This window comes from Saimiri boliviensis, chromosome 10 (assembly GCF_048565385.1).
Source record: "Saimiri boliviensis isolate mSaiBol1 chromosome 10, mSaiBol1.pri, whole genome shotgun sequence".
Classification (NCBI taxonomy): domain Eukaryota; kingdom Metazoa; phylum Chordata; class Mammalia; order Primates; family Cebidae; genus Saimiri; species Saimiri boliviensis.
This window is the reverse complement of record NC_133458.1, coordinates 15,155,082-15,175,490: the sequence shown is the minus strand read 5'-3', so window position 1 is coordinate 15,175,490 and position 20,409 is coordinate 15,155,082. Positions and strand designations below refer to the sequence as shown.

The 20,409-nt window shown below is 41.0% G+C and overlaps 1 gene segment (V, D, J or C); it reads left to right on the top strand.

Annotated features, from left to right (window-relative positions):
- Nucleotides 1-200: 200 nt before the first annotated feature.
- Nucleotides 201-886, top strand: LOC141580139 (T cell receptor beta variable 7-9-like). The segment is given in 2 exon segments: nt 201-321; nt 447-886. Coding segments are annotated over 2 exon segments (489 nt in total).
- The last annotated feature ends 19,523 nt before the right edge of the window (nt 887-20,409 follow it).

Sequence of the window (20,409 nt, the reverse complement as noted above, 5' to 3'; positions counted from 1 at the left end):
ATGCTTGTCTCAAAGAAGCAGCAAATGATATAGAAAATAAACATCAGTTCCATCCCTCCTCCAGACAAGCCCATGTACCTGCCAAGTAGGAAGTTGTGTATAACAATGCAACGAGGAATGACCCCCGCCCTGGTAAAGTCAACAGCAACAGTCATCACAGGCAAATCTGCCTATCAGGGACTGAGGACTCTCTAAACTCCCGCCTCCCACCCCAGGAATCAGAGCCTGAGACAGACAGATGCTTCATTCCTGTATGGGGTGGTATTCCCGCCATGGGTCCTGGGCTTCTCCACTGGGTGGCCCTTTGTCTCCTTGGAGCAGGTGAGTCCTGGGTAGAAAGAAAATCTTTGACTAAAGCTATCTTGTCTTCAGTCTGCGCCTTTCATTCATGGCAGCAACATTGTTCTCCTTCACTCTGACGACAAATTTGTCTTCCTTCTCTACAGGTCATGGGGATGCCATGGTCATCCAGAACCCAAGATACCAGGTTGCCCAGTCGGGAAAGCCAGTGACTCTGAGTTGTTCTCAGAATCTGAAACATAATGCCATGTACTGGTACCAGCAGAAGCCAAGTCAGGCCCCAAAGCTGCTGCTGTACTACTATGACAAAGATTTGAACACTGAAGCAGACACCCCTGATAACTTCCAATCCAGGAGGCCGAACACCTCTTTCTGCTTTCTTGACATCCGCTCATCAGGCCTGGGGGATGCAGCCACGTACCTGTGTGCCAGCAGCAGAGACACACAGCTCCAGTGCTGCCTCCCCTCTGTTCATAAACCTCATCGTTTCCCAGATCCAGGTGCTTTCTCTAGGACTCCACCACCTCTTACAACAACAGGAAGTGGGTTTGTGGCTGTCAATATCTCATCTGTAGACAGAAGTTAGGCACAAATCAATAAAAACCATTGACAGTTATGCCAAGAGTAGAAAAGTGGTTACACATGCCTGGCATTCAGCTTGTGGCATTTCCCAGGATCGTATTAAGAACCCATGCTGTCCTTTTCAGAAGATGAAGAGAAGACTTTTCCTTCCTCTTTGATTGTTTTAATCTAAGTCAGAGGCTTAGAAATATAGGAGGTGATATGTGAAGGATTATGGAGACCCAAGGTCATATAAACTCAAGTCTCTGGCATTTGATTAACCCTTATAGGATTTCATGCTCCTGGATAATCCACATGTTTTTAGCCCAGACCTGGAGCAACTACCTCATTAATGAGAGAATGAAAACACAAGTATCCCAAGATAAAAATCTCTCAGGGGAAAAAAACACATTGAATAGAGAGAGAGAAAAAAAGGAAAGACCATACATTAATCTGCTCCTATCTGGACTTAGAGGTACTAAGAAGGAAAGGTTTAGAGGAAACCATAAATATATAAAGAAATGATACTGAAAATAGAGTACATTTGGAGATGAAGATCATGGAGCCATCGGTATAGAAGAGAGTAATAATGTCACTGAGGTACATAAGGGCTCCAGCAAACATCAATAAAAGAATAGCTACAGGAGGGAAGAAAAAGGGAGGTCCTGCTCCCCTTAATGAAGATAAACAAAATGCTGAGCGAGAAATATTGAAACCTCATGCACTGAATAAAGATAATCTTAAAAAAGACAAAATCTATTACAAAAGAGCTTTTACCTTGTTTTATTGATATTAATGATAATATAATGATAGCTAACATTTACTAAGCACTTAACTACATGCTAGACCTTAAGTCTTTTTCACACATATTTACAGTTCATGTAAGCTTACGACAACCTCAGAAAGTAGGTACTATTGTAATTGCACTCCTTTATCGATGGGGAAACTGAGACACAGACAAGTAACTAGCCCTTTATCACATCTCGTTTGTGGTAGAGCCGGGATCAAAATGTAGACAATTTACTTCTGGAGCTCATTCACTCTTCAGAGCTCATGTGGATTCTAAGCCAGACCTTCAGATAGGAAGGTAAATGGTGATAAGCTGGAAGACTTCCACACTGTCGCCCAACATGGCACTCGCTTTCCTTTGCATCTTGGCTAGAGGGGTGAGCCCCTGACTATGCCTCACTGGTTGACTAGCACTGAGTGGCGCTGTGGACCAACATATAGTAAGAAGGTCTTTAGGATAAACCTGGGAGGATGAAGGGTCAAAAATGCCGACCTTAAAGACTGATCCCGAGGGATCCTTTAAAGATGGATGAGCCACCCTTAGAAGGTGAGAAATTAAACATAAACTCTCTAACTTGTAGAGATGCTGAGGTGTTTTCCTCAAGTAGTAAACTTTGAACCGTGGTTATGTGCATGGTAGGGAACCTATAAGGATGGAACATGGATAAAGAAGTGATTGGATGTTCGGGGGCAGGTGCAGGCAGAAAATCAGCTGCCTCCAAGAGTGGTGAGAGAAGGTGTGCAGCACCTCTATCCACACTCACCCAACATGCAGTCTAGAAGGCTGGGAGGTATGGGGAAAGGGTCGTCATAAACTGCAAGTTGACTATGTCAAGAAAGGACTCTTGGAATCTGAGAGTGGGTACGTGTGGTGGTATCACAGATGTACACCCACTGGGACAGAAGAGACAGAAGAGCACTTTCACCACAGGGACTAGAACCCCGGATTTAGCTAGAGAGGCTGGCTTAGACCTTTTCATGAGTCCCCTGTATGAACCATATGATTTAGAACCATACTATTTAGAGGTGATTGATTAATTTATATGACCTGCATAAAGCCTGTCTTTCTGGAGGAAGCTCAGGTTCAATAAAAATAAAATGATTTCTCTCTTGTCCTTCTCAATCTTTCCTCCTTCCTTCTTTCCTTTCTTTTTGTCTGCCTTCCTCATTAAGAATAGACATGAACTAGTCACCTGCATGCTTTCTGGCGTATGATGTTAGTGCTGACAACACATTAGTTTGATCTAGAAAAACTAACTCTGCTTTATTTTATCCGAGAGTCTGGGAGCCCTCTTTGATCCAAAACACTTGCCAATTTCTTACCAAGCAAATATGTGCAGGGTTTTAGAGAGCTATAGATAACAGAGACAAAATAGAAACAGCATACATAATTTGGAGGCAGAGCCCTTAGAACTCTGAAGCTTGAGCCCCCCTGATGCCCCAGGCCTGTCTATGGCACCAGGTTCCTCTGCTATGAGCCCCTGTGCCTCCTGAGGACTGTGAGTCCTGGGCATAGATGGCCTGTCCACCTTGGGCGCTCACACTGTAGTCTGTTTCCACACCTTCCTCTAGTAATTCAGTATTCACTCTCATTTTTCTCTCCAGCTCCTGCTCCTATACTCTAGTCCCATAGACTCTGTGCACATCCTGATCACAGAGACAGAAACAGAGGTGACACTAAGATGTGAGTGATGAAACTTACAATGCTGTAAACAAGACTCAGGACTTGGACTGGCTCTTATGTTTATTCTTATGCCATTTGTTCAGGAAATACGTATTTAGGAACTCCTATAGATCAGACATTGTTCCAGGTTCTGGGAATAAGGTAATAAACAAATCAGACAGACTTGTTTAAAACTCCTGGAAGTTATAAACCGAACAGGTGTACATGATGAGAACAATGCTACTCTGGACAAGAAGGAGCCTGTTACTTTAATGCTGGCCAGTGCAAACCCAGTGTGGCAGACATCTGTGAGCCTCCAGACTTGTAAAGAATCCTATACCTATATAGATCTTTGCATTTAAGGGCAAGCCTAGACAAGAGAGAACGTCACTCTCATGAATCCACGCCCTCAAAAAGAGAAGAAACTTCCCTCATAGGAACATTGGTGCAGTTTCACAGTCTTCTTACCAAGTGGGAAAATTAGAACTGCTAAAACTTTGTGCCAGAATTTAAGACAAATGAATTGTCTTGGTCATGCATTATTTATAGTGCATTTAACTATTTTCCCTCATATAAATCTGTTGATGAACCACTTATGTGGCACATAAATAGGACTTATATTAAAAAGTTAGATGTGGTGCTTTAGAAGATATATTAAAATTATTAGAGTCTGGCCTACATTTTTAATATGAATAAAAAATATAAAGTACCACAGCTTGTTCAGAAGAAATGGGGTGTCTGAAATCTACCAGAACAGTTTTCTAAAAGCCAGTATGTATCTTATGGCCTTTAGTGGGCTGAAACACTTATAACGATGGATTGAATAAATGGATATTTGAGTGGATAAGGTTCACTAGTACAAGAAAGAATTGGTACTTCCTAGCTATAGAATGTCAGTTTCAGAAGATGAGAAGGAATGTGTCCTCATTCTCATTTTAATTTTGAAAGACAAGGCAGCAATTCCTACTATGGAATCATTTATTACTTCACCACCTATAGAGATCAACAACACTAGATATTTCGAACTCTCTAAGAGGCCAAGAAGGATTAACCCAAGGTCAGATTCAGGTAACTGATCGCGACCCATGAATTTTCAGCCATCTCCAATGGTTGTTTTTAAATTTTTAGCTGTTACATATTTTTTCCTCTGAGGTGAGGGTATTCAAAGCCCCTCGTGCTGCCATTCTGGGACTACTTCTCCCCTCCAGCCCCCTGCCCATAAAACTGTTTACAGAAATAGGTATCCAGACTGTGGGCTGTAGTTCACCAACCCCTGCTCTAGCCTAATTTTGTCTCATTACAGCAGATACTGGTAAAGCCTTTCTGGGGTTTCTCTCCAACGCCTTTTAAAGCTTTTTCCTACACAGACACAGATCATTGTTTAGCCAAAAATTTAAGATAATTCCTCCCGACAGCTGGAGTTCTTGTGCAGCTTCCTCCTCTCTGGTGGTCTTTCCTTGAAAACTCTAGCTGCCTCAGCCCCCGCTGATTTTGTAACCTCTGTTTCTGCAACTCAAAATTTGCCATGCTCTGTTGCTCTGTTCACCACTCTGTGTGTATAGAAATTGTCCCCACGTTTTGGTGCTTTGGCAGAATCACGGTCCTGTACTGCCTGCTTTCCAGTGGCTGAATACAATTGTTTCATATGTCCTGTTAATTTGTATTACTTGTATAAAGCAGGATGCCAAAGGCAATTGGATTCTATCAAGTGATCACGTCACAGAGAAGCCACTGATAGATGCAGGGAGAGCCACACAGATAGCCACCTACCTCTGCTGCCTGCTCTTCCCCTAATTCTACCATGAGCCCAATATTCACCGGCTTCCTGATGCTTTGTCTCCTGGCTGCAGGTAAGTCCCTGTTCTGCACGTGTCAGCCCCTGCTCTAAACCTTTCATCCATGTCATCAAGCTCCCTCCTGGGCTCAGTCTCCAACTCCTGTCTGCTTTCTTTACAGGTTCTCCTGGTGAGGAAGTCACCCAGACTCCAAGACATCTTGTCAAAGCGAAAGGACAGAAAGCAATATTATATTGTGTCCCAATAATAGGACATGATTATGTTTTCTGGTATCAACAGGTCCGGAAAGAGTTCAAGTTCTTGATTTCCTTCCAGAATGAAAACATCTTTGATGAAACAGGCATGCCCAAGAAAAGATTTTCAGCAAAGTGCACCCAAAATTCACCCTGTAGCCTTGAGATCCAGGCTACAGAGCCGCAGGATTCAGCGGTGTATCTTTGTGCCAGCAGCCAGTCCACAGTGTTAAATATTAGCTAATCTTAGGGTACAAACTCATCGCGGACCCAGCTCAGGAAGCAGGTGGTGTACTAGTTTGGAAGGAAATAACAGAAACTACAGCTAGCTTAAGCCAAAGGGGAATGTATTACATGTATTAATGTATTAATGTATGTCACATAGAACCACAAAACAAGAACACAGAAATAAACTGCAGTGAAAACTTGGAACCATGGCATGGCCGACTGACAACTCATTTTTCATATTTTTTTTTGGCCTCATTATTCTCTTTTAATATAAATTGTCTTTTCTCTTTCTTAGGTCTCATAGTGATTAGAAAATTGCAGATTCAGATGTTAGCCTTCCAGTTAATTGAGACTAACCTGATTTTCTCTCATGCTAGATTACAAATGCAGATTGCAGGAGGAAAAAAAAATGTGATCCTGCTTTACTCAAGAATATGTTCACGGAAATCCAAAGGAATTGAGTTATTTTGAACAAGATGGTATCTGGGAGCCTGTCCCTCTGATCTTATGGACGAAGGATTTCAAGGGGTGGAATCCAGTCAGGACATCCAATAGGCATCCATCACAAGTAAGAAGTCAGGGATAATTAATACATTTTCTGGAATACAGAGACCTTGGGAAAGAGAAGGGTTTGGAGAGGGGATCAAAACCTTAGTATTTAGAACAATATCAGACCACGTAGAGAATCTGATTAATCTTTCCTTAAGAAATTAAACCTAGATAACACAGAAAGCATGTCCATTTTAAGCAGGCATCCCCAAACTACGGCCCGTGGGCCACATGCGGCTCCCTGAGGCCATTTATCCGGCCCCCCACTGCACTTCAGGAAGGGGCATCTCTTTCATTGGTGGTCAGTGAGAGGAGCACAGTATGTGACCGTCTGAGGGACAGTGAACTGGCCCACTGTGTAAAAAGTTTGGGGACGCATGATTTTAAGTGTGACAACTTCAGATCCTACAAATTTGTGCATTGGCCTCTATGGCACTGAAAGAGAGCAGATTAATGTGTTCTTGGTGTAAAACGTATTAATGCACATACAATTTAAAAATTTCAAGTATGTGATACAAATTATAATGAGGGGCAAGGTATTCAACATCAGTATTCCTAATGAGGCATTATGGTATCAACACTACCTACGCAGAAGACTACACTTGTGTTGAGAGTTACAGAATTCAAAATACCTCTGCTAAAATTTGATAACCCATTCTGTTCACAAATCTGGTCACCACCTAGTATTCACCTTGAGAAAATTTCCTTTATTCTCTCCAATTAAATCTATTCTTATTTCAGAATAAGTTGAACCTCATTGTCTTACTTCCAGAAGTCCAAAATTCACTTCTGGAAGTAAGTGTATTTGGGGAAAACATTCACTCTGACTCCTTGAAACAGAAGTTCTCACTTTATCACTTTTCTGATCTATTTAATGTTATACCTTCTTTCCTTCCTTCCTTCTTGCCTTTCCTTCCTTCCTTTCTTTCTTCTTTCTTTATTTCTTGACAGAATCTCACTATGTCACCAGGCTGGAGTACAGTGGTACGATCTCGGCTCACTGCACTCTCCATCTCCCGGATTCGAGCGATTCTCCTGCCTCAGCCTCCTGAGTAGCTGGGACTACAGGCCTGTGCCACTACACCCAGCTAATTTTTGTATTTTTAGTAGAGATGGTGTTTTACCATACTGGCCAGGCTGTTCTTAAACTCCTGAGCTCGTGATCTACCCTCCTCAGCCTCCCAAAGTGCTGGATTAGAGGCGTGAGCCACCGCGCCCGGCCACCTTCTCATTTCAAGTTCCTTTCCCCACTCTCCATAAGTGAGTACTCCTTAACATTCACTTCTCGGTCCCCCTCAAGCCCAGTCTTAATATTGGTGACTTATATCTTTGCTTTTGTCACAGGGAAGTCACTCCTCTAGAGGCCATCTTCAGCTTTTTCTTGGAATATTTACATTGTAACAAAACCATTCTCCTGTCCGGGCACACTGGCTTACACCTCTAAGAGATCAAGACTATCCCGGTCAACATGGTGAAACCTTGTCGCTACTAAAAATACAAAAATTAGCCAGGCATGGTGGTGCATGCCTGTAATCCCAGCTGCTCAGGAGGCTGAGGCAGGAGAAACGCTTGAAGCTGGGAGGTGGAGGTTGTAGTCAGCCGAGATTACACCACCGCACTCCAGGCTGGTGACAGAGCAAGACTGTCTGGGAAAAAAAAGAAAAAAGAAAAACAAAAAACAAAAAACCACACTGTTCTCCTAAAAATTAAAATTACATATTTTCCAGACCAAAAGACATGTGTTTGTTTCTTTGCCTGCTTGATCTCTTTGAAGCTCTTGACAATACTGACCATGCCCTAAGTCCTGAGCATTAATTTTCGTTCAGTTTCATTTACCTCATTTTCAACTAGGTTTCTCATTTCATCCTTATTCTTTTTGTTTTCAGTGCAGTTCCCAGAAACGAAAACTATCCATTTAATATTCTCTTTCCCAGGAAAATTCTTCTTGTTCTATTTAAAATTTAACATTCTAGTTTAATAGGAAAGTGGTCTTCTTTTTTGTTTAGCATTTTAAAAAGCTCTACTGAAAAAATTTTTAATACAAAAATTAGCCGGACGTGGTGGCAGGAGCCTGTAATCCCAGCTGCTCAGAAGGCTGAGGCAGGAGAATCGCTTGAACCCGCTTGAACCCAGGAAGTAGAGGTTGCAGTGAGCTGAGATCATGCCACTGCACTCCAGCCTGGACAACAGAGACTCCATCTCAAAAAAAAAGAAAAAAGAAAGAAAGAAAAAATTTTGAAGTGTGGTCTGAGACAACTTTTCTTAGTATCACCTGAAGTATAGGTTAAACAGTTATATTCTAGGACAGGGTCGTCAGAATTTCTTGTTGGTGGAATATATATCATTGCTCCTGAGTATTTCTGTTTGTGCCAAAACTCTGGCCAGAGGACTTCACAAGGTTAATAAAATCGCAATTCTTCTGTAGTGTTTTATTACAATTTTCTTCTTCATTTTTTCTATTCTCACTTTCTTCTCTTTCCTTTTCCACTTCCTCTTATGTTTTTCTTAATTTCAGCTTTTTTAAGCACCAGCAAGTGGGATTGGAGCCGTGTTTACATCATCCACATAGCAAAATAAGGATGAGGCCAAATATTTGAACCAAGGATCCCCATCTCCTACGGAAGGTGCCCTGAGGTTTTGGGTGTTGCTGGGGACACAATGTCATGGCCAGATCCTACCTCATGGGGCCAAGGGAACCCAGAACTTTCAGTGCTGTTTGCTACTGTACATCAGAACCCATCACTGGCTGTACCTTGTCCTGCCTGACTTCATCATGGACATCAGGCTCCTCTGCTGGGGGACCCTGCATCTCTTGAGGGCAGGTGAGTTCGGGTATATGTAAGAATTTGCATAAAAGATGTTTCTTGGTTGGGTGTGGTGGCTCATGGCCATAATCCTAGCACTTTGGGAGGTCGAGGCGGGTGGATCACTTGAGGTCAAGAGTTTGAGACCAGCCTGGTCAACATGGAGTGAATTGGCAACCAACAGAATGGGAAAAAACTTTTGCAATCTACCCATCTGACAAAGGACTGATATCCAGAATCTACAAAGAACTAAAACAGATTTACAAGAAAAAAACAAGCCCATTCACAAGTGGATGGAGGATACGAACAGACACTTTACAAAAGAAGATATATATGAGGCCAACAAACATATGAAAAAATGCTTATTATCACTGGTCATTAGAGATATGCAAATCAAAACTACATTGAGATACCATCTCAAGCCAGTTAAAATGGCGATCATTAAAAAATCTGGAGACAACAGATGCTGGAGAGGATGTGGAGAAATAGGAACACTTTTACATCGTTGGTGGGATTGTAAATTAGTTGAACCATTGTGGAAGACAGTGTGGCGATTCCTCAAGGACCTAGAAATAGAAATTCCATTTGACCCAGCAATCCCATTACTGGGTATATATCCAAAGGATTATAAATCATTCTACTATAAGGACACATGCACATGAATGTTCACTGCAGCACAGTTTACAATAGCAAAGACTTGGAACCAACCCAAATGCCCAGCGATGATAGACTGGACAGGGAAAATGTGACACACATATACACCATGGGATACTATGCAGCCATAAAAAACAATGAGTTCATGTCCTTTGTAGGAACATGGATGAAGCTGTCCCTATAAAACCATCATTCTCAGCAAACTGACACAAGAACAGAAAATCAAACACTTTATGTTCTCACTCATGGGTGGGTGTTGAACAATGAGAACACATGGACACAGGTAGGGGAGTGTCACACACTGGGGTCTGTTGAGGGGAAAAAGGGGAAGGACAGTGGTGGGTGGGGAGTTGGGGAGAGATAGCATGGGGAGAAATGCCAGATATAGGTGATGGGGAAGAAGGTAGCAAACCACACTGCCATGTGTGTACCTATGCAACAATCTTGCAGGTTCTTCACATGTACCCCAAAGCCTAAAATGCAATTAAAAAAACATGGTGAAACCCCTTCTCTACCAAAAAATATAAAACTTAGCCAGGCATGATAGCATGCTCCTGTAGTCCCAGCTACTTGGGAGGCTGCAGCGGGAGGATCGCTTGAACCCATGAGGTGGAGGCTGCAGTGAGCAGAGATCATGCCACCTTACCCCAGCCTGGGCAACAGAGAAAGACCCTGTTTCAAAACAAACAAACAAACAAACCAAAAAGATGTTTTCTTTGGGCTTCCCTTCATCTTCTGTGGCTTCTGTCTTCTCCCACAGGATACTCAGAGCCTGGAGTCAGCCAGACCCCCAGACACCAGGTCACAGAGATGGGATCGGAGGTGATGCTGAGGGGCGATTTATGGTCTGGTCACATATTTGTTTACTGGTACTGACAGAATCTGAGGCAAGAACTGGAGATTCTGATTTCCTTCCAATATGAAAACACTGCAGTTGATTCAGGGATGCCCAAGGAACGATTCACAGCTGAAAGACCTAATGGAACGTCTTCCACGCTGAAAATCCATCCCGTAGAGCTGAGGGACTCAGCCGTGTATCTCTGCAGTGGCAGGGGCACAGCGTGACAGAGTCAGTTCCTGGGTGCAAACGCTCTAGCTACTCTCCTCCCCACTGAACTCCAAGAAGACATTTGAAAAATCCCCTTCCTCATCCTCCTACCCCAGAAGAAAGAAGTGGTTTGATTGTTGTGGGTGCAGCTGCTACCAGAAGAGCACAAGACCATGAATTAACATCTTTAATGATCGTGATGGGCACACTGGGCAGTGGGCTCCTGAAACTACCCAAACACAGAACTGGACATTCTGTGGATTAGGAGGAATCCACATGTGTAGAAGGAAGGCCCCCAAACCATTTTTCAAGTGCAGAGGCCAGAGATCTGCGGTTGATATTACTAACCAAAACACAAAACATTCCCACTGATTTTATCTCACAGTTCTCCTGCAAACTCTTCCCCCATCACCGTACTCAGCAGAGGCAATGACATGTATGTTTGTGGAACAACAGCCTGCTGGGTACTGCAGGTCCACCTCCTGAACAAGACCAACTTTCCCCGGAGGGCAGTGACTAAGCCAGAGTGCAAGGTGGGCGGCAACATGACCCTCTTAGGGGATGATGCCAGAGAAACACTGGCTAGAGTCCGCATTCAGGGTCTGTCCTAGCAAATTCACTTCCTCCCATGGCTGCCCAGGGGAGCATGACGTTTTTCTCTCTTATTTCAAACACTCAGCTGTTCCTTTCCCTCTCTTGCAGGCCCTAGACTCACAGACACTAGAATTGGAGTCAGAAAAATTGCTTTCTAATCCCAAATCTGGTTTTGTTTTTCCCATTCACCTGTGAAATCTTGACAAATGTCCTTACTTCTCTGGGACTCAGTGTCCTCTTCAAAGTGAGATACTTTCACTATTTAGTCTCTAAGATTTCATACAACTATAATTATTTGACTCACTATATGTTTATTTATATAAATATTAGAGTATTCATATATATTTAACATAAATATATTTAATTATAGTTAATATAAACATAAAATGTATAGCATTTTATATACATTTATAGAAATCCATATTATTGATATAAATATAAATTTTATATTACATAAAATTATATGTAAATATATGCAAATATGTTTATGTAAATATTGTTCAATACAAATATATAAATATATATGAATATTAATCTATATAAACATGTGTGTATATGTATAATCTCTCTACCTACAGCTTTCTATTTTCCACATGTAACAATCAGGGTTGCTACAGAAGACATCACTACCACCTGGCAAATATGAACATAATTACATATGTAGATAACACAGATCCAGAGCCTATCTGGTTTCAAGGGACATTACAGATCACCCCTATATACGGCAACTTTGGGGCTGATTTGAAATGCGGTTTGTGAAGTAGTATACATTTCCTGCAATCCCCTCCACTGTTGCTAGATGGCAGTAAAGCAACATGTTAGAAAGTCTGGCGCGGGGATGTCATCAGTCCTGGTTTAGTCTTGTCATCCCGGCATGATTGTTAATAGCATCCTCTTTCACATACAAAAGTGTCTCAGTTTGAACACTGAACTATACAATCATTGTAGATAATGACACGAATGATAGCATTTCTATTAAAAATAAATTGTTTATTAATGTTGCAGTACCTTCATTTCTTTCAGTTTAATAAGAAAGATATTTTAAATTATAGAAGAAATAAACAGAAGCTATAGCATTGGTCTGCTTTTTTTGTCATTTTACTATTTAAATATATCCCAGCCCTACTTACAGTTTGTATTAGCAATATACAGTTTATGAAGCCTCAACTTACAGACTCAGCTTGGTCTTCTTAGTGCTTCTATCACTGTCTGCCCAACACCCACTACCTCTCAGTGTGTTCCAATGTTTCCCAATTCCTACCTGCTAATAAATCTACCAGGACATTTCCAGACCTGTTTTCTCTGTAAATAAAAACAAGCAACGTCAACTTTCCCTCATTCATCTACTAATACATATATGTCATCACATGCCAGTGGCAACAGGGTAAAACAAGTAACAAAAGTGAAAAGGATAAATGAATGGTTATATACTTATTGACCATCCAGAGAAGCCCACGCTCTTCTCTCTAGTCTCCTGCCCACTCTGCCTGCATTGTCATTGTCAGTAAAAATACCTCATATTCATTTAGCACTCTATGGTTTACTGAATAATTTGTTTTATTTTCATGCATTAATTCTATGTTTTCAGGTTCTCTGAGCATTTGAGCTCCTGCACTCCCCAGAGACTGTAAGGCTGTCATAACAAGGCCAGCCCCTTTCTCTCTCCCCTTCTGCCAGTGCCCATCATTTGAACCAAATTTTCTCTTACTTGATTCTTTTCCAACTTGTGCCTTCTGTTTGGTCTTTTAAAATGTTTTCCTATTCAATGATACTCCCTCAATGAAGGCATGCATCTTTATTGCCTGCCATCCTGCCATAGAAATACTCAGAATTACAGAAACATCTTTGGTGTTCACCTTGGCATATTTTATATATATATATATATATATATATATATATATATGTATTTGAGATGGAGTCTCCCTCTGTGGCCAGGCTGGAGTGCAGTGGTGTGATATTAGCTCACTCCAACCTCTGCCTCAAGGGTTCAAGTGATTCTCCTGCTTTAGCCTCCTGAGTAGCTGGGAGTACAGGCTTGCACCACCACACCCAGCTAATTTTTTTGTATTTTTAGCAGAGACAGGGTTTTACCATGTTGGCCAGGATGATCATGATCTCTTGACCTTGTGATGTTTTTTCATATATATTTTCATAGATAATAAAATTTTTCACATATATTTTCTATACATAATAAAAATGTCCATTCAACATGCATAATATATAACAACATTAGTAATCTTTCATCTAATGTCTTGGACAATGTGACTTCTGATAGGTATAGTCTTCAACCCCAACTCACTCATGATTAAAGAAATATACCTCTCTCTCAAAGGAACTGTGTCCACAGCCTTAAGTCTCATCCTGGATGTCCCAAGAAGACGTTCAAATGCCCACTGGCCCACTGCCCACCTGGGTATGTGAAGCTGCCTGCCATGGGTCTCTAGGAGGTGATAGTTAAAAGTATAGGCTCTGAAATCAAATAAGGCAGACCACAATTCTGGCTCCTGAACATGAGCAAGACTATGAACCTCTCTATTGCTCAATTCCTCACCTCTAAAATGAAGATAATAATGGTACCTACCTGACAGCATTGGGTTAAATAAAATAATTCATCAAAATCTCTAGTACAGTGCCTAAAACTAAAACACTCATATACACAGGTTTCGGCTACTATTATGATACGTTGTTATTGTCTAGGATTGCTGTGCTCCAGCTTTTTGCTGAGTTTCACGGTTTGTCTCTTACCGGACCACTGACGTACGCAACTCCATGACTCATTATTCTGTCATTACCGGCCCGCCCCCGATACTGTGCAATATCTTCCAAATCTACTACAAACAACGAAGGTGCATTTCTTTTACTTGTTCCATCTAGGTGGAAAGGAATCTGTCCAGAGACGTCATCCTGCTTCAGTCAATCCAGACGTGCCAGACAATATCAGCATAAATGTCAAAATTACCATATGTGGTCAACGTCTGCTGATACTGTGACCATATGCTACATGGGACTTATTCCCTTAATTGGGAATAAGATAACGATTAGTGTAGGTATTATTATCCCCAATTTTATAGACCCCGAAAGAGTAATAATTTGTCCAATGTCTCACAACTATGAATACGTTTCAGGGCAAAGATTGGAAATGAAGAAATAACTTTTTTCTAGTAAGATTACAAGAATGACCTTAATTTCTTTCTAAGCAAACGTAGTGTATCATCACAACAATTATGTTAAACCAGCTTAATCATCTCCTAGAAAAACACATTGTAATATTCATTAAAGGTAGCTTGGGCTTGGCTTAAGAGGGAGAGAAAACTAAGCAGGATATCGCTATAGGTGAAGTACTATGCTAGATATTTCACATGTGGTATTTCATTTCATCCTTACCAGCAACCCAAAATTATTTTACTTATTTCTATTTTACTAACAAAAAAGTTGAAGTTTAAGGAGTAAGTGCCAAATGTATACTAAGCCTATTGCAGAGCTGGCCTTTGAAGCCAGGGATATTATTTAATTCAGTTTGCTCTACTATCATCATGTTGAATTAAGAATAGTAAAGGGCTGGGTGTGCTGGCTCACACCTGTAGTTCTAGCTACTCAGGAAGCTGAAGCAGGAGGATCGCTTGTGAGTCTGCAGTGAGAGATGATCATGCCACGTCTCTATAAATAAAAAAAAAAGGAAGAAATTTTCAAAACAGAATAAAAATTAAAAATAAAATCATGGCCGGGCGCGGTGGCTCAAGCCTGTAATCCCAGCACTTTGGGAGGCCGAGGCGGGTGGATCACGAGGTTGAGAGATCGAGACCATCCTGGTCAACATGGTGAAACCCCGTCTCTACTAAAAATACAAAAAATTAGCTGGGCATGGTGGCGCGTGCCTGTAATCCCAGCTACTCAGGAGGCTGAGGCAGGAGAATTGCCTGAACCCAGGAGGCGGAGGTTGCGGTGAGCCGAGATCGCGCCATTGCACTCCAGCCTGGGTAACAAGAGTGAAACTCCGTCTCAAAAAAAAAATAATAATAAAATAAAATAAAATCATTTTAATAGAATGAGAAAGGAACTAGAAAAAGCAGAGAGAAAAAGCCCAGGGGCACGACAGCTAAAAGATGACTCATCTAAGTTGAAAACAGGAAGCTGAAGGGTATAGAAAGATTGCTAGAAGACAAACTACAAGTTATCTGGAGAAAGACAAGAATAAGGACAGTTCCCAGAGGTTTGAACACAGCACATTATTTCTCCTTCCTACACAGTGACCACCAAACTTGTCCATAGTGTGGGCAAATGCTGGTGTCATTGCCTGTGGCTAGGCAGAAATTTTGACACTTGGGAAGGCTGGTATGAGATTGAACAGTTGCCATGGTGACCTGCCATAGATCTTTTGATTGATGATGAGTAGATAAAACGTGCTAATGCCGAAGACCAGCTTCAGATACTAGGGATTTAGTGGAGAGGCTGTTCTGACTACTTCTGACCCCTCACTTAGGCTGTACGGGAGGTACGCCTTCTTGACAGGGAGGAGCTATGCAGGGACTGTGGTGTGGTCAGCCAGGCTTATTTGGGTTGGGGTGGAGAAGCCACAGACAGACAGACGTAAGCTCTCTCTCTTATTTATGGAACATACCTACTGGTCCTGCCCTAGCCCCCAGATTCTTTGTTATGTGGCCTTTTCCACTGGAAGCAGGTGGGGCATTCTGGTTCCAGATGTTCTGGGACTTGGCTTGAAGCTTTTCACTGACGGCTGCATCATTAGGCTCGCTCTTCTGCCCTTTCCACAGTTTCTGTCTTTTTTTTTTTTCACTGTCTTTGAGTCATCCAGAAATGACAATATCTAATCAGGAGCTGAGAATGAGACAAGCTTAGGAAGACATTGAGGAATGTCTCATATTGTGGTATTGACAAATCCAGGGATGGGGCCAAAGTTTGCTTATAGCTTCTTACAATAAAATGATTAGTCAGAAAAAGTAATTCCCAAGGATTTGTAGTCAGTCTGCCTGAGGCTAATACATTTATTCACAGCAAATTATCGGCTGCCTAAAATGACTCTGCAAGTTACCCCTACAACACTGGCTACTCAGAGTGATGAGATCACCTGGTTGCAATAGGAAATTATCCTGGCTTCCGTTATCTAGTAGAACAGGTGTACATATCAATCTCAGTGCTCTTGAGAAGACCCAGTAGCCCCAGACCCACACAATTATATTAAAAGCACTCAAGTAACCTTTTGGCTAAAGGGAGAATGATGAAGCAGGAAAGAGAAAAAAAACGATTTGTATTTTTTTGAGACCAACTTGCTTAGAAATTTTAGGGAGGATAAACTCAATCTTGACTAATGGGAAATTTAATTAATTTAAAGAGTTATTAAAAAATAGCTCTTCTGCATCAGGGACTATGATAAATATTATTAACAACACAAAGAAGAACAAGACTTTCTCTTCTAGGAGCTTACCATTTAGTGAGAAGAAAGACATACGGCTACACTCACTGACAGATACACTCACATACACACACACACATACACACACACTTAAAGAGAAGTGGTAGAGGCTGAGAAAAATGCCATAAGAGAGATATTTTAAAAATTACTGCATTTGCTCAGAGTTAGAGGTGAAAACCAAGACTGTTGGTCAAAAAGAATGTTTTAAAGCAACCTTGAATGATGCTTGCACTGGATAGTGGAATGAGAAAGCGGAGGTTTAGGCTGAGGGAGGAGCAGGACAGTCACTGAAGTGGGAAAGCCCACGTGGGATCCACATAACCGGAGCACAGTGTAACGTCGTTAGGGGTTAAGTCAAGAAAAGTAACTTAAAATTAAGCCATAGAGAATCGAAAGACTTTTAATTTTCTTTGGATTTCAAACATGATCTTTTAATATTACTGAGCCAGAAAATAATTAGGTCATCTATATTTTAGACAAAGTTGTCAAAAGCAACTGAATTGAAGGTTGTTAAAATGGGAAAGAAAGAAGGCAGCACATTTAACCTATAGCTAACATGACTGTATGATACACTCAAAAATGTGTTAGCAGGGTAGGTCTCATAGAACAAACGATAAAATAAATTTATTAAAGGAAAGAGGAAATTATTGGAATAACTTAGACAGGAAATTATGAGGCTTTGAACTGAAACAACAGTAACAGAATTTGAAAGAGGGGAATAAACTCTTTGGAAATAAAATGAACACAGTCTTAACACTGTCTGCACTAAAAAGTGAGGGAGACTAGAGAGATTAAGGTGACCCTTGGATTTCAAGAATAAAAATATGAACAACAAATCCACGGAACACAGATGAAAGAGAATATTCAATAAAGGAGGCATACAAATTCAAATGGGGTCATTTTGAAAATGAGGCACATTTGAGATATCCTCACATCTATCCTTATAATCAAAATAAACTCACTATCTTCTCATTCTATGATCAGTGACTTCACTCACTGCTCACTGCTGCCTTACACTTCAGGGCTTACACACACACACACACACACACACACACACACACAGAAAAGTAGCTTAAAATTAGACCATAGGAATTTAAAATTTTGAAATTTAGAACAGATCTTCATCTAATCCAGGAACCATTCATCTATGGCTTCTGTCATTTGATAGAATAAAGAAAATATGCATGTGAATCCATGCGGAACTGCAACTTCAGCATTGCTTCTCGCCATCCTCAGATCTGGTACCTGAAGCTGCAGGTATGCATTCCCTGCTGCACTCTGCAATGGGCGAGTGGAAATTTTTGCATAAGGCTTTTGTCTATTGGGTACAGGCGAGTCTAGGCAAAGTACAGACAATTTTTTTTTCTGGGGTATCCAGTGGGGAAAAAAATAGGAAAGCATCGCTCTTAAAGTACTGAAAGAAAAAGTCAACCTGTAACAACCTCATTCTAGCCAGGGAAATCAGTCATTTAAAGAAAATAAGAGACTAGAAAGAAAGACATAACATAATCTCAAATTACAGTTGACATCTGACATAATCTTGTATATAGAAAATACTAATGAATTCTCACACACATACACATGTACACACAGAACTCCACTAGATTTAATAAGCAAGTTCAGCAAGGTGCAGGATAAAAAATTAAATGCAAAAGTTCTACTGTATTTCTATATGTTATCAATGAATGATCTGAAAATGAAATTAAGAGCAGAATTATGTGTATAATTGCAATAAAATCATAAAATATCTTGGCATAAATTAAGCAAAAAAACCCAGAAAAGACTTGTAGGCTGAAAAGTGCAAAATATTGTTGAAATTAAAGATCTGAATAAATAGAAAGATACTCTATGTCTATGGATTGGAGGACTTAACATTGTTAAGTGGCAATACTCCCCAAATTTATTGATAGATTCAACTCAATCTCTATCAAAATTTTAAAATTCTAGTTTTTTTTTTTGAAATTGACAAACCAATGTTTAAATTCATACAAAAGTCTCAAGTACCAATATCAGCCAAAACAGTGTTGTAATAGTAGAAAAAATATTGAGCTACTCATATTTCACAATTTCAAAGCTTATTACTACACTACCTTATTCAGAACTGTATGGTACTGGAACAGTATAAACATATAGGTCAATGGAATAGAATTGAGAACCCTCAAATAAATTCATAAATTTATGGGCAATTAATCCTAGACAAGAGTCCAGCAAAAACCGTTCAATGGGGGAAGAATGGTCTTTTTAACAAACGATACTGGGAAAACTGTGTATGTATGTACAAAAGAGTGAAGTTGGATCTTGTCTCATACCGTAAACAAAAAATAACTAAAAATGAATTAAAGACCTAAGTGTAAAAGCAAAAACTCTTGGAAGAAGGCATAGGTATACATCTTTGTGACCTGGGTGTGTATGTAACCAGCAGCAAATCCATATGGGTCTGTAGTAAGCTCAGTTCTAGACTCCTGGGAGGAAAGAATGTGGCCAAGGGGCAGCAGTCTAAGGTAGGGGAAAAGACCCAGGCAAGTTTTAGAGCAGGAGTAAAAGGAAGCAACGTACACTTGGAAGAGGGCCAAGCAGGCGTCCTGAGAGCCCTAAGTGCCCTGTTTAGCACTTGACTTGGGGTTTTACTCATCACCATGATTCTAGGGTTTGTGTTTCTCCTTCCTTGATGTTTTTTCCTTGGGGAAAGCTGTCTGTGTGCTCAGGGGCCCACCAGCACTTGGGAGGGGCTAAGTGCACAGTGTTCTTACTGAAGTTGTACACATGCTCACTTGAGGCATTTTTCCCTTACCAGTGGGGTGTTCCTAGAGTCATATGTTAGTTAAACTCCACCATTTAGCCTCTGTGCACATGCTTGAGCCCACTTGCCCAACTCCAGAGATCTTCTCAGCAAGCTGCTGATCACCACCTCCAGATGTTTTTTATCTATGTAGAAACCGTCTTTCCATGACGCTGGCTGTGACCAATTATCATCTTTGAGAGACAGTTTAACAACCACCTGACCATCACCTGATGATCACCTGACATTTTGGTGTGTGAGGAGGGGGTCCCTCTTGCCCTGCTCATATCTGCCTAACTACCTATTCTAGCAGGTATATGTGAAGCAGATTTGCTGTGCACCATTACTAATCCCAGGAAATTGTGTTAATTTTCCAGGGAGGAATGCATGAAGGATGACAGAGGTCGCCACCATGCCAACCACCACTTCAGCCCACTGCATCTTGAACTGCAATTTTCATTACTTGCATGATTCATATAACAATTTGAGCAAAGCAACTTTATTACTCACAAATAGGCAGCAAAAGGCAGTAGAAGCTTAGGATTCATGGTTTGTCTTCTCAAGGCTCAGGAAAACTACTCAGGATGGACAGAATCTTGTCTGCATCCGCCTCATGTTGCACTGCAGCTGAGAGACTCTGAAAGTGCGCTCTGCCCTGGGTTTAAAACCCAGGGGCTACATTTAATGAGTTAAAGCACTGCAGGACATCCTGTTCCAGGAGAGACAAGAACAGAGCCCAGGCTTTTCCTGCCAGTTCCTCTTAATACCACACAGGATGTGGTATTGCTAGCACATCCTAGTTATTCTTAAGAATTATAAAAGAGAAAAGGGGGATCTGTGTTGCCAGGGCCATCCAGGAACTTGTCCTGCAGAGTAGGCAGTGACTTCTTAAATATGAAACCCAAAACACGGGCAACCAAAGAAAAAGATAAATTGGACTTAATCAAATGTTTTTAAATCTGTACTTCAAAGGACACTTT